At 34.9% G+C, this 15535-nt stretch overlaps 1 protein-coding gene across 7 annotated transcripts in view; it reads left to right on the top strand.

Annotated features, from left to right (window-relative positions):
* NUP58 (nucleoporin 58) overlaps positions 1–15535 on the top strand; it is a 39904-nt gene that overhangs the window by 15850 nt on the left and 8519 nt on the right. For 4 of the 7 annotated variants that reach the window (XM_059838767.1, XM_059838766.1, XM_059838765.1 and 1 more), the window contains 4 exons: positions 1331–1413; positions 4248–4449; positions 10333–10431; positions 13228–13323. In XM_059838767.1, the coding sequence (XP_059694750.1) occupies positions 1331–1413; positions 4248–4449; positions 10333–10431; positions 13228–13323 (480 nt within the window). The remainder of the gene's footprint in view (positions 1–1330; positions 1414–4247; positions 4450–10332; positions 10432–13227; positions 13324–15535) is intronic. The other 3 variants (XM_059838770.1, XM_059838769.1, XM_059838768.1) reach the window with 1 other exon arrangement.

Below are 15535 nucleotides of genomic sequence, written 5' to 3' on the forward strand. Positions count from 1 at the left end.
CCTTCACAGATTTTCCTAAGGTTTTCAGCAGTTTCTGCTGTAATCAAAAGGTTTCTTGCTTGTGTAGGCAAGGTTCAATCTGTTGTATCAGTTTGAGCATATTGTCAGCAATATCTGGTGATCTAGTGAATATTCTGTTGCATATGTAGCTGTTACCATACAGAAACAACTTCTTTGCCATGCAGGTTTCCATGACTCTCAATGTCCTTAAAATTTCAAAATATTTAGTAATTAGTATCAATAAATTAGTCTGCCTCCAGACTAATTTGAAACTTGTGACCAGTCTTCCTAGATACTGCTGCCTCCACAACCCTGTGGGCTGGCATGAATTGATTCTACAGCTTTTGTATTTTACAAGAGTGAAATTCCTCTATGGAGAGGCAAACATTTTCAGTTTGAGAATCGTTGCTAGATCTATGCATCTTCAAGAACTTGATAGCTACTATATGCATTTCCATGTACATATATCTATATATATTTGCATTGAGGCTATGTGCATCATTGAGAGAAAACACAGAAGCTGATCTTTTCACAATGGAAGAACAACCTCAGTGCTTTTCTGTCCTTCATTTTGGTACATTGTTTCAGTGCTTCTATGAGAATAGCATTTTTTTGTGTGCAGATACCTCATTCTGCCAAAATCTTTGGGATTTCCCCTTTGGTGCTAAGGTTTTGCCTTAGTGTTAGGTCAATGCCCTGAAAATACTTTTATATCTGTGTGGGAAATAGGGTATCCTAAATAAAAGGCAAGAAGCTCCCTGCTGTGTTTCTCTGATTATGATATGCTTGTCAGTAGAGCCAGATTTGGAGATCCTGTGATGCTTGTGTCTTTAAAATGTAAAATGTCTTTAAAATGTAAATAAAGCTTCCATTCTACTACTCCTGACAAAATCAACTGAACACTTACCTATGTTTTAAGTCAGAAAGAGTGGAAAGTATATACAAGTGCAAGCAAATCTGATATAACTGTATCTAGGTAAAAGCCAGTGAGGTAAAAACTGTTCCTATGTAATTAGGTTAAAATTAGTTTAAATACTACTTTTTGACTTTGCTAAATAATAGAATCTTAGGAAGCTCTTTACCATGTACATAAAAGTAAATCTGAGAAAACAGTACCTTTCAAAATGAAGTTGGAAGCCCTTTTGAAAAGTAATCCTTGAATCATTTGTGGTACCCAATTTCTGGGTCAAGTCTCGTATTTCATGCAATTGTTTTTGTGTTTTGTATGGTGTACGGGTTTTAAGTGATTTTCTTACTTTGGTATAAACACTAAATCTGTTCTTCTGATAATGAGATTGTTACTCACCAATATTTTATATGCATCTTACAGATTTGTCTATGGCTATGCAGAAAATCTATCAGACATTTGTAGCTTTAGCTGCACAACTTCAGTCAATACATGAAAATGTAAAGGTATGTTTTGATGTGTTTTTGATGTATTTCCTGTATGACTCTAAAGGGTCATCTTCAGGTGGTTTTGTTTTGGATTTGTTTGTTTGGTGTTTTTGTTTTCGGGGGTTTTTTTTGTCTTTCTGTTAAAATTACTGCTTTTACAAATTTTCAAACTGTCCTGGAGAAGTGCTTTGATTAAAAATCTAGCTTTTGTTCAGCTGAAGTTGCATTTAAAGTATTTACTAATAGGAATGACAGCAACTGACCACAATCATTTGAGTTATGAAATGTTTTTCATTTAACTCCTTTCCTTCTAATTGTTGACCAGTTTTTAAAATGTCTGTTTGCATGATCATGCTTGTATGTTTTGATTTTTGCCCAATGACCTCTTGATCTCAAGCAAAGATTATCTAAATCTGCTCTTGCTTATATAGGTAACAGGAGGGAAAAAAGTGAGTCTCCATATGTAAGATTTTTCAGCATGTCAAAGAATGTTGGTTAAAGCTGTGTTCTGTTTGTTTATTGTTTTTAAACCTGGCTTTCAGGGTAAGTAATATTTGTAGAAAGAAAAAGAAAAGTATCAAAGGTCCTAATTAGGCCTGTTTTTTTCCATCACAGACTAGGGCTCATTCCATTCCCATTTTCCTGTTTACAGTTCTGGATATGTTGACAAAATGTCACTGTCCTCCAACCCTTCTTTCAATCCGTGATTTTTCTTGAAAATATCAGAATCCTTGGCTACAAAAAACCAAATCAAAACAAACCAACTTGAAGAGTACAAGTGTTTGAAATTGTTTCTGCTAAGCGACTTCCTTAATGGAAATAGCTCTGTTAAAACTTCTGCTTGTTTCCTTCTCTGAGCTTCTTCTGCGCAGCATTGCTAGTTCTCTAAACATCTGAAATTTTTTACTTTTTCTGAATAAAGTTCAAAAATACTGAAGGTCTTGTATGATCTTGATTCCTTACATTGCATTGCTTCTGTCAGAATAGATACTCACTGGTTTACAAATACCTGCCAGCTGCTCTTAATTCATTCAGTTTTGCTGCCAGGTGTAGAATGCATCAGCTTGTCTGTATTTTCAGCAGAATTACCCAAAAGGTTTCCCAAATGTGTTTAGGGCTTGTGGCTTCTGAGATCTTATTGTAGCCTGAATTTGTGCAGTGGTCTTTGTGATGATACATTTTTGTTGTTCTTAAATATGAGCAGCTGGATTAGTGTGCAGACGCAAGCTGTAGCATCTTCAGTACCTTGTCAGTGTGATTGAACAGGAAACACCTTTCTCCATTTGAGTAGAATGCTATTGCCTGAAATTAAGAGGATGGTTTGAAGATTTTTCTTCTGGGAATTTTTTTTTTTTTTGAGATTTAATATTGTGGGTGAATATGGATGCTGATATTTTGGAAGGCATTTTATAAACAAAGCTTCAAAAAATGCAAAGATGTGTATTGCTCAAGTGAATCTGTCATTATAACCATCTGTTTTAGTTTCTCAGCTACAAGATGCTAGAAGGGGAGAGCAGTTTTGAAACTGGTCTCTGCCTAACCTGATGGTTGTGATATAGTTTGTGGAAGGCAGAGCTGTGATCACAGTTCATTTCTTTGCCTGATGAAAAGTAAGTGTGCTTGGGCACAATTTGAGTAGGTTATGTTATTAAAACATTCAGCATAGCATAGCCTTAAGAACTGCTTTATGATTTCTAACGGCTTTTGTAAACTCTTAGGGCAGTCAGTATGGTATTGTATTAAATCCCATCAGAATTTTACAATTGTCTTTTCTCTCCAAAGATAGCACTTCTGATGTGATAGTGAGGGCATTCTTTGTGTGGTTCCTGCTGTTGCTGGTTGATCTGGAATTGTAGGTGTTGAAAGCCTGAGTCAGAATTTTTGAACTGCAAACTCCTCTTTGAGGAAACAAGCATATGCTTAGCCAGGAACACAGGACCATAGTATGCCTTCCATACACTGGAAACTGTTGTCTTTTAATAAATCTATTTCATTTAAAAATTTCCTGTTATAAGATGGAAATAATTATCAGTTATTTAGTTAAAGCTTTTTATTCAATTTTTGTTATGCAAGATATCTGTAGTTTCCTCATGTATGACAGACAGAAATTGCTCATTGTGAACAAGCCAAGCTGGGCTATTGCCACAGAAGGTGGTGGAGTTTTGAGGGGGGAAAAGGGCAGAGGCAAGGGAAGGTGTGGCATCATGACACAAGAGTTTTGGGCTTCCTGTTACCTTAAAGCAAAATGATCTGTTGCATTTGGACTGTGTTACATTGCTAATGAAATGCATCAGAAACAAGAGTGAATTCTAAAATTTTGGTAGCTTCTTTAGCTTTGTGGTAAGAAGAAATGCAAGAGTGAAAGGAAGGAAAGAAACACTGGTGAAGGTGATACAAAGCAAAAGCAGAGTCTGTGGTGAAAAGGTAGCGCTGAAGAAAATGTGTTATTTTATAAGCTAGTAATGTGGCTTTATTTTTTGCTCTTGTATCAGCTAAGTACAGTGATACAAATTGAATTGTGGTGATTTACTCCAACATTGAAAGACTCAGGCTGATGTACTGAATGGTATCAGTTATCCTCAATGGCTTTGCAAAATTTAAGTATACAACCTGTTCTGGCTGTGGCTATTGCAAACCAGTTCTTTCTATCTCATAGCCTGGGAAGGTTTTTTGAGTTTTGGAGGGAGCTTCTCATTTCTTTTGGTGGTGGTGTTTGTTGGTTTGGTTTTTTTGTGGGTTTTTCTTTGTTTTTTTAGGAAATGTTATTTATAACTCAGTGTTTCTTTCCTTATTAAGTTAATGGTTTGTGTCTGATACATGGAACTAAAATGGCTTCCTCCCATCCCCTTCAGATGCTCAAAGACCAATACCTTGGCTACAGGAAAAGCTTTCTGGGAGATGCCATGGATGTGTTTGAGGCAAGACGAACGGAAGCTAAGAAGTGGCAAAGCGCGCCACGTGTTACCACTGGACCAACCCCTTTCAGCAACATACCAAATGCAGCAGCCGTTGCAATGGCTGCAACACTTACTCAGCAGCAACAGCCTGCTACAGGTCTGAGTGCATTCAAGTTATAGATTATTAGTGTTATGACAATAGTAAATTCGTGTAACATTTTCTATGAGGTCTTCCTTTGTGTTAGACTGAAAATCTAAACGTTGTGATGAGCGAAGTTACTGATACATAGCCAATAGAAAAATGCAGGGTAGACTTAGCAATAATTATACAACAGATACTTAATCTTGTGAATTTACTTGTATTAGTGATAGTTACTGTATTGTTCTAACTTACCCCTTGGAATGTGAGTCTTCACTCTTAAGTAACATCTCTGAATACACATAGTATAGCCTCTTTCCAGAAATTGTATCATTGCAGTAAATTATTTTAAATTGGAGAGAATATCTAAATGCATACTATCTTTTCTTTATGTAGAATTAATAATGCATTTTTATATAGCACTTTGGAACTGTAAAATGAAAAATGCTGTAGAACAGGAATGATAGCGAAGCAAATCTCTGTAGGATAGGAAGACAAAGCCTGGCTTATTTTGTAGCCAACTCTTTTGTCAGTATGATGTTGAAGCATTTTGCTGGCCATTCTACTATTGTGAATAATTACTAGAGAAAGTAGAGTGGGTCACTGGTTCTGCCTGTGCGTGTGAGTAAGAGGAAGACCAGAACAGAGGAAATGCATGACCCACTGCAAATAAAGAATGGATACATATGGCAGAGGAAATAATTTAAGGCACCTTAATTGACATTGTTATACTAACTAACCCTCTCTGAGAGGGATTTCAGAATACGACAACCAAATATATGTCACCAGGGAACAGAAATAAGGTCAATTCCATTTAATTTTACTTCAACAGGGATATAGATCTATGTCAGCAAATTATGAAAAGTATCGGTAGCTTCATTCTACCTTTAATTTTCTAAAATATTATTCACATAGGTGTACTGAAAGTGATAGTGCTTTCTCTGGTCTTGTAACAGCAGTGATATTTTGAATGATGCTAATTAGAGACGTATGCAGCAACCATGTTAAGTTTGACACGTTATTTAATTGTCCTTGCCTTTTCATAAGACAAATACAATATGCTTCCAGCCCTCACCCTTCTAAACTGCAGGGAGATGAGTTTAAATTATAAGTATGCCAAACTACTTTGAGCAGAACCCAAAATCTTTGTGAAATTCTACTTATCAGAATTTCAGTCATAGACCACAGTCTTTCTGTTGTTGCTAATGTTAATCCATTGAAATTTTGTTGAGGTGGCATCTTCAAGAGTTTGGTTTTAAACAGAAAAGATGAGTTAATGTAATATGCTTCAGAGGTTTTAAAACAGATAGTAGTATTGTTGCACACTGTTTGTGCAGCCTAATATTGCCAAAGTAATTTACTCTTCATCTTTTTCCTTATCTTACATTTGTTTTTTTAAAGACTCTCCATGGTCATTACAGGATTAGTTGTTTATGAAAGTCATACACTTGGGATGTCACATTTAAAATCATTCCTGCATTTTTATGAAATGAAGTGAGGAATTTGAAGTTCCTGAACTTCCTAGTCCAGGTTCAAGGGAATTGCTAATAACTTCAGTAAACTTATGCCATTTACGGCATGATTTTGTGAATACTCTCTTAGTAATAGGAATGAAGAGAGGAGGGGGAAAAAAAAACACAAATGGCAGAATTGGCCTGTACCAACATAACTGAGGTAATGTGACTCTATACCTTGAGATATTTTGTAACATTTTGGAGTGAAAGGAACAAATGGGTGTGTGTGAAGCTTGTTTTGTGGTTTTGTCTCTTTTTTCCATTGTTGTTTTGACAGAGTATTTCAAAACCCAAAATTGTGCCAACTACAAGTGTGATGCAGATAGAACAAAGCCATTAACTTATATCAAACATACCAACAGAAGTAAACAACAATATTTTTACTACTTAGTTGGAATACTTCTACACTCTGTGCAACTCACTGGAGGACCTGAAGAAATAGATTGGTGTCCTGAGTGGCACTTTAAGAATACTTGAAACTCTTTAGGGTTAGATGAAAGAAAAAGGTACTTGGAGTTCTCTGAAGATCAGAAGTAAAATTAGTCAGGCCTAAATTATTTCAAAGATACCTTGAAGTCCTAAAATTTGTTAGATAGGAACATTTCATAGCTTTCTTAAATTAGTCATTTCAGTGCTTGACTTTTTCCTAGTTTCAGATTTAGGGTGCCACTTTTTGTTTTGGAGAAGGAGAAGAATCTGTTCTTTCAGTTTGCAGGAATCTTTAAGGCCTGCCTCCTCTTCATTTCCTTTTTATTGCTTGAGTTTTCAGATGGCCATTTGCTGTAGTAATGCAAATGCTGCATGTTTTAGTTTTGTATGATGTTGTTATGAATTGGATATACTATCTGCTAGAAGTTAAAATCATACATATTTCTTTGCAAGATCTGGATCTTGAGGGGTAGGATAGATGAGGGATGGGAAAAGGTTCTGAGAGAAAAGGCTATGAAAAGAGGTGTATGTAAAGGGAGGGGTAAGGGATGTCTGTGTAATACCTGATCTGCTATTGCTGGTTTTGAAGATGCGAATTAAACAAGAAAATTAATCTGGCCTTTATAAAATTCTTGATGAAAAATGTAATATATAATACTCTAGTATTGAGGGATCAGGATGCTTAGTCTCTTTTAAAAAATATTTGATGTTTACATGGTTAAGTATTTAGTAAGATTAACTTAGAGTTAGTTACTGTACTTTCTCTGGAAAAGATAAATAATAATTTATTTTACATTTATTTTCAGAAATCAAAAGTTTAGTAGCTACATCAAAGCTGTGGGATCAGGGAATGTTTCCCCAGTTCCTGGGTGTGGGTATGCACCCTGTGTTCTCTCTGCATGCCAAGACCTTTCTGGCTTCTATTGAAATAAATAAAGCCAGTGAGTCCTGGCCATATGAACAAAAGGGAGCAAAAATGCACTCCACTGCTCACCTGGGATGGATAACCACAACATCAGGACTGTGGTGTGCACATTAAAGCACAATTTTTGTGCAATTTTTTAAGCTAGAATTATTGAAATTATGCTTAAGTTTTGGCTGTACACAACCTTTCTCCCTAGTTTGGCACTTTCGTTCTGAGCACGGCTTTTTTGGTAGCAGCGAGGCTCATCATGCTTTTCTGCAGTAGCAGATAGAGTTTTAAACATTGCCTCATCTGCACCCTCCCTGAGCAATCTTGAACAGTGTGGAAGTTACAATGGTAGTGGCTAATCTACCTATTTTTGTTGATGGGATCACAATATAAGATTTCAAAGGAAATTAAAGCCTAGTGCACTGAGGCCTGTAAATGCATGAGGCTGCAGCTGTTGTTTTTTGGGTAAACTAAACTGGCTTAAAGAAATGCTTTTCTTTAGGCTCACATTTTCTCATATAAAAATAACCCCCTAAGAAACTCACTTTTTCCTTTACTGGTGAAGTACAAAGTTAGTCAAACCATTATGAAGCTGTTAGCACACTTTATGTTTTGACTTAACTCAATGTAAGACTGAGTTAAGACTTTCTAATGGGAAAGAATACTCAAATTTTATAGCACTCAAACTTTTTATTATGTGGTTTGATATTGACTTTGGTTATTGTCCAGTGTATTACTTTGTCATAATCAGGTCTAAATTGTAATGCTAAATTTACTCACTGTTTAGACCAGCTGTAATTTAAAAAATTGCAGAACATCAGTAGGAAATCTGTCTGACCTGTCTGGCTCTCTGTAATGGGTCCTATTCATTAAACTGAAGTGCTCTACAGGGCAAATACATCAAGTTCTAAAATGTTAAAACACTTGTTATAAAGAATTTGTCTTGTACCTGTAATAGCCAGAAGTGCCATTTTTCTCTTGCTAATACTCTCGGCTTCAAGGAGTCTTACTAGTCTTTTGCTATTGAAGATTGTTTACTTACAAGAACTATCAGCAGTGGTGATACCTTCAGAACATTATGGTACAAAATCAACAAATATCATGTGCTGTTGCTCAATAAAAAGTTTGTTAGCCTAAGGCATTAGATCCTGTTTTATATGATCTGAGGTGTTTTAGTGTAATGTTTTATACTGGCTCTAAAAAAAGCATGTTGCATTTGGTAAAAAGCTTGGCCTGGAGGACTGTGGTGTTTTGTTTATAACGTCTTCCACTAACAGTGCCTCCTACTGAGATAGAAACCTCTGTACTTGAGAAGGAACTGGATATGTGTGTTTGGGTTCTTTCAATTAATTAGCTAACTGACTTGTGTTAGGGGGTTTTGGTTTTTTATTGTCAATTTTTTTCTTATTTTTTAAGAGCTGCTAGGTAGATGTATCAGTATTTAAACTGGATGTAAACAACTTTAGTTTGAAATCTGTGGAAATTTGTAATTGCAACATCTGATATACTTTTTTTTTAAATGCAAGAAATAGCTTGGGTTTTCCAACTACTCCCTGCTAAGCAGAGTCTGAAGGCTAACAACTTTAGTTGGCCTTAAAATTTAGTTTTAACACTACTTGGTGTATACAGATGTTATTCAGCTTGGATCACGTTAAGATTTTTGTGTTCCTAGCAAAAGTTGTTACTTTTCAACATACAGTGCCTTTCACTTGATTCAAAATGGTGTTCCATTTAAATCTTGAAATACTGAAATTATTTTAAGAGCTCGAAATATTCACATTTTAAAACTCTATATAAATATTAGTAATGAGAAATTTTGAATGAAAATAGCCCAGATGTCATAATGGTTTAGGAAAAAGATCAAAATCATCTGAGCTTTATAGTAATATTTGAATAAATCATCACTTTGACAGATATAGGATGTCAAGTATGTTCAAAGATGGAGAAGGCCATCTTGAGCAGAGGTGCAGATGTCTGTGGATTAAGAGTTTGGCACTGTATTTTATCTTTAATGGTTAAACTTTTAAAATAGTGCACTGAAAACTGTTTGAAAAAGACAGGAATAGAAGATTGTACTGTGAAAACTGTCAAAATATATTAATTATTTATCAGAATTAATTATTTTAAAATGTGTTAGTGATGGGCTAGACAGCTGATTCTTTATTCCCCAAGGTTAAGGTAAAATAAAGGAACTGAGACTGTAAATTTCATCTTGGCAGACTGAAATTGTTTTTTGACAGTCCTGCATCTTAATGTGAATATGCAGGGAAAGTACTGTCAACTTTTTTAAATTATGGAACAAACTCTGAAATTTTGAATGTATCTAATTCATTAAGGTACACAGAACTGTGCCTTTTGTAAATGATTATTTAAACAGGTGGTTTGACTAGTTATTGACACTTATTGAATGGTGTTATGTAGCAGAGCTTAACAGAACTCAGTTATCACTTGTGTGAAAAAAAAATGAATTGTCATGTTACTGTGTAATTGACTTGCTTAAAAATGAACAATAAATTTAATAAAATAAAGTCATTGTCTTGTTTTTTATCTTAGTGTTCTGTTTAAATTTGGATGGTATACTTGAGTAGTTTTGAAGAATCCTATTTAGTAAATTAATTTTAGGTAATACAGTTTTAGTTACATTAATGTCAGTTCTTATGTTTCTAATTTGAAAGTTCTCCCTTACTCTGATTCCATTAATAGAGGTGGCAAAATGTGAGTTTACCTGTGAGTTCTCTCATGGTTTTGAATAACATTTTAAAGCTTAAGGTGAGACTGGTTAACTTTTAAAAATAGTAAATGGTGTTTTCATGTTACTAGTTTTTAGTTTCACCTTACTGCAATCAGTATTTTCTTAGATTTTTGGCAAGTTAATGTAGAGGCAGACAGTTGAATGAGAAATTTTGATGAGGTAAAAATCTGGGTTCTTAATAGGATTTGTTGAAAGCAGTGATGTTCACATTATCAAATACTTGAATAAGTAAATAAAGGACCTCTTTACTGTCAAAGAGTAAGGCAAGTTTGTTCTCATTTTTTTTGTACCAGGGCCACAGCCATCTCTGGGAGTTAGTTTTGGAACGCCATTCGGCTCAGGTATTGGCACTGGCTTGCAATCAAGTGGCTTAGGTTCTTCAAGCCTTGGAGGTACACTTTAACTTTTCTAATCTTTCATTGAATTACTATACCGCACAGCTGAATCTCTTGCAAACCTTTCACTCCACCAAGAGGATGGTCTGTTTCAGGGAAAGACCTTAGAGTTTGGCAGGTCTGTGCTTTCCAGGCTTCTTCCTGCCTTACAGGAGGAGTTGCTAGGGCTAAGCCATTGTAGTGAAACGCCAAGATAAACAGGATTAGGTAATGACAGAGATTGTGCTCTAAAAGCTAGGGAAGGACATCAAGTGTGTTAGAACTACAACTTGACTGAATTTTACCTATATGAAAGTTAGGCACCTGAGACATTAGATCACACTATTGGTAATCTGTGGAAGTTTTTCACCTTTTACCTATAGGGACCCATTTTTGCTTGTATTAAGATAAGAATTTATGTTAAAAAGTTACTGTCATTCTGTGATCCTGAAATCTATTTGCTTTAGCACTCACTCTGTGCCTCAGTGCTGATGCAGGGAAAAGATCTCTCCCCCAGCTGAAAAAGCAACATGTGAAAGTGAGGGAAAAATACTTATCAGTATGTTGATAGTGCTGGTGGGGACTGTATTCCAGGAGGACACATGACTGTGAAAAAGTAGGTGATATTAAAAAAAAATTCAAAGTTAATGTAGAGCTTTTATTTTACATGTAATGTGTTCTCAGCACTAGAGCTACAGATAAAATTTAAATGAGGAGCAGAAGCTAATTGGCATGTGAATTTCATGTCTGTATAGGTCAGGGCTCCTACAGGTACTAATGTTTTCTGGAGCTTTTGTAAGATCTGCAAAGAAAATTGTTATATCTGCTGATCTCAAACATAATGTGTTTTTTCTTGTTACATCCTCCCTTCTCTGCAGCCTCAGTCCCCCTTCCTACATTTTACCTATGAGCCGAACATATGAGTCAGTGTTGTAATGTATTGAAAAATTAAGCATCACTCAGTATTGGGAAGATGATGTAACCTGGACATTACATGAGCTTTACCTTTAATAATCATCTTAAAATACCTTTATGTCTACCAGTGTCCCTTCTCATCAGATTTTAAGTGTTTTCAGATAAAAGAAAATCTGTATACCTAAATAAGGAAAAAGTGAAAATAATGTGCTAAAAGGACATTACTTTGGAATTAGCAGTTTTTCCTGCAATGTTTTAAATATCTTAAAAAAAAACCATAAAATTCTTCCATTTCTGCTGAAAAGGTTGTAGACTAAAGATTGTTCACCAGTCATACACATGTAAATAAATGAACATTCCAACTGCTTTTAGTTTTGTCCAAAAAACCTGACTTGTGTTCTCTTTTTTTTCCTAGCTCTCTGCCTAGGAAGGTATTTGCTTGCATCATTAATTTGCAAAATGTTTTAACAAATCCATAAGACTCTCTGATAGAAGCAAATGTAGAAGAATAAACACATACCTGCAAAATAGCCTGTAGGTGTGTTCTTGGAAACAAATTGGCTGAATGATTGCTTAAGTTTGTTTGGGATTTTAATCTTAGGGATTTGGGTTTTTGAACAGGACAATTTCTTGTGTATGCTCTGGAAGTTCTATTTTAATTGGGGAAATCTGCTCTCTTTCCTTGATTAATGCTCAGTTTACTTTGACAGTGATAAACAGAGGCTTTTACATTTAAGTATATGAATTATTAGCATAGATCCTATGCTTTGTTAAATATTTGCAGACACCTTGCCTGATCATTGGTTATGAATTTCAACCTAGATAAGAAAAAAGAGTGTGTCATTTAAATGAACTGTCTTACATGGAAATGGTACTTGCCATTACCTACCCTAACTTGATTTTAAAATCTCAGAAGATTGGAGAACATGGCTCCAGATTGTGTGTTCAGTCCTTACTGGTTTTAAAATCTCAAAAATATTTCTGTAAAGGAATGGTAAAGGCTCAGTTTGCAGTAAATAAAAGGATTTTTCCTCACTTGAAACTTAAGATAGGAGCATGATTTCCTCAAACATAAATACAAATACTATTTTCTTTTTGAAAACCTGAGACAGCCAAAATCAGAGTATATAGTGTTCCTATAGTTCCTATTGTCTAGCCTCTATTTCAGATTTCAAATATCAATTTACTTTTCCTTCAGAGTGACCTCATATCAATAACACAATTTGAAATCTTAAAGAATTTGTGTTATGAAATTATGAATGTTGGAAGATCATCAGAATTCAATTTTGTCACAGCTATACATTTAAGACTGTCCTTTAATGATGATTTTTCACATTAAATATTGTGAAATTTGTTTCTATTCTCTATTTAAACTATTTTGTAGTTTCCTAGATAAAGCTGATCCCTAATAACCTGGGAGGGGAATGACTTTAAAATAAGCCAAGTGTAAACAGAAGAAAATGCTTTTACTCTGTTTTAAGCATAATTCTTTTTTCTAGAGTTGTAGATGAAGATTGTGACTTTCTGTAATAAGTCATGTAACTTGTATCTGAAATTTCTTTGTTTTGGCTCATTTGGTTCCCATTTTCTACCAGTTTAGCAGCAATTCAATAGAAATTTCTTAAACTCTGATTAAGAAATTTCTACACACCACCTTTTTTTATAATATTTCTTTTACACAGTTTTGGATTTTGAAGGTAGCTTTCCAGTTTGCGCTGTTTTCTTAATACTATGCTATGTGGAGGATAAATACTCTTCAGACCATAATCTTAGGAGTATTTGTTTACCAAATAATGCTTAGAATTATGTTTGGGTTTAGAATACTCACCTAAAACCTGTGTGTCTTTAATTGCCGTGTCTGTAATTTTTTGTTGTATGTCTTTACTATTATTCTACTAGGATTTGGAAGTAGCTCTGCCTTTGGAAGTAGTGCCACAGGAGCATCATCATTTGGGTTTGGAACTACAAGTAAGCCATCAGGAAGTCTAAGTGCAGGTTGGTTTGTTTCATTTGAATTCAAATATCAAGTTTATCTTAAAGCAAGTCTTATAGTCAAACTGCTGCACTCACTCCAAGACTGTTTAAAGTTGCATGTGTATATCACTATTAACATAACTATTTACTTGATAGAGACACATTTTCAGAAAAGTTTCTGGGTTCTGTTGAAGGTCTCCTATGCAGACGGTATTGACTGAGCATTAATGTTTCCCATTTCATGCTGTCTGTCCTAGTTAAGAGTGGAAGCAGGAGGTCAGATAGAGCCCCATTCAGAGAGAGCAGTTCTCTCTTGAATGCATTGATATCAGTTACTGATTGAAACTCATGTATAAATTAGTGACAAATATACTAGTAATTTGACTTACTAGATTTACAAATAAAGTTTAAATTGTTTTCTCGAAACCCAGAGGTTTCCTTAAAAATATATAAGGGCTTACTCTATTTGAATAGTGACTTATATGTATTGTATCTCTGTATATATTTATAATTCATTATATTAGCTACTTTGAAAACATTTCTGTGGCTATTGAACTTCACAGGGTGATAAAATATGGGTGCTATTGTGCCTTAACTCAGAAGTCTGAAATATAGCTGGCACTTCTATTTACCTTTTAAATAGGAATAATAGCTTACTAAGTTAATACTAAACAAATAACTTCTATAGTCTGTCTTGCAATCTTTTTTCCTTCATTGAAGGAGGATCATGTCTCAAGAAAAATGTTTGATCAACTGCTGTTAAAAGAAAACAGCATTTTGCTGTTATTTACTAGGAAGCACTATGATTTGTATTCTGGATTCTCCTTGGTTAGTGATGAGTTGCTAGGCCTGTAAAGTACTTTAAGCTTTGCATTATAAGGTGGAAATGGCTCACTGAGTTGGCTGTGTTACATTCATGAATATTAATAACCTAGCAGGTTCTTGATGGAACTCTTTACAGTATCTGGTGTCCAAGCATCAGCCTTCTTTTACTTAGTTCTTAGTATGAGAAACAATTGGAAGACTTGCACTGCTTAAGGTTTTATCTTGTAGCCTCTTGTTCCTGAGTCTGTGTTAAATAATATTGCAGCATTTAAAGCTGCTGGATTACAAAGTTAATAGTTTTTAACATATTAAAAATAGAATTACAGAACTACTTGTATGGATCAGTTGTCCATCACTAAGGAGGTATCAAGCCAAAATAAATAACAAGTCTGTCTTAGCTATGCTGGTGGTGTGCAGAGGCAATTTAGATACTGTTTCCCTCGAATCAGACTTTGTCATGGAGTCAGTGCCATCAGTTTCTTTTGCAAATGAAGGGATTGCACCCAATAAAATGAAGATTGTCAATTATCTCAAGAGAGTCTCAGCTACAGAAAATAGCTGAATAAAAACAAGTGAAATGTAATTTCTGTCATTTTTGGCTGAGAAAATCAAGTGGTCATGAAATCCTTATTTAGACAGGTTATGGAATAGAAACTGCTATTAAAAATTTGGTAGCCCAGAAACACACTAACTTTTACCTTCTATATCCAAAACCTTTTCTCATATAGCACCTGGATTGCATATGATCTTTAATTTTATTGAGGGTGTATAAATGTTTGAATGGTACCTGTGGCTAGCTAGGTTATATTAACTTCTTTTAAATTTGTTGTGTCCTGTTTCTTAGGTATCATTTACAGGATCCTGAAAGCATATTCTGGTTTATCTTACAATATAATGGTTGCATCTTGTTTCTGAATCTATTTATTTGAAAAAGCTGAGAAAGTGGGGTGAATATGGGTTATGGAATTCACTGTTGTTGCTGTTTGGGGTTAGATATGAGCAGTTAAGTATTTTCCCAGACTAATGTGTATGGTAAGTGTGTGTTCCAACACACACCGTTCCAGGCTGCTTAGGCTGCTCCAGCTCTCCTCCGCAGATTTTCCATCACTTTGATCTTATCTTAAAACTATAATTATAGATCCCCAAATTGGTTCTGTCAAGTGTTTGATTTTTATAAGTTATGTTTAATTGCTTTAAAAGATACAAAAATGTTTGTAGTGGTATTACTGCTCTTCTCAGTTTCACTTTGTGTTTGAGGAGAAAATTCGGAGTCCTCTGATGGTCTTTGAGCATCTTCTAATAGTAAATTTGGCTTGGTCCAGGAATGGTTGTTGTGTTCATCAGCAGATGAAAAGAGAAGCTTTAGTCTCCTTGCCGTTTCTTTAGTGGACACAGTTGAGAGATGGCA

Source organism: Haemorhous mexicanus, chromosome 2, assembly GCF_027477595.1.
Source record: "Haemorhous mexicanus isolate bHaeMex1 chromosome 2, bHaeMex1.pri, whole genome shotgun sequence".
Lineage (NCBI taxonomy): Eukaryota > Metazoa > Chordata > Aves > Passeriformes > Fringillidae > Haemorhous > Haemorhous mexicanus.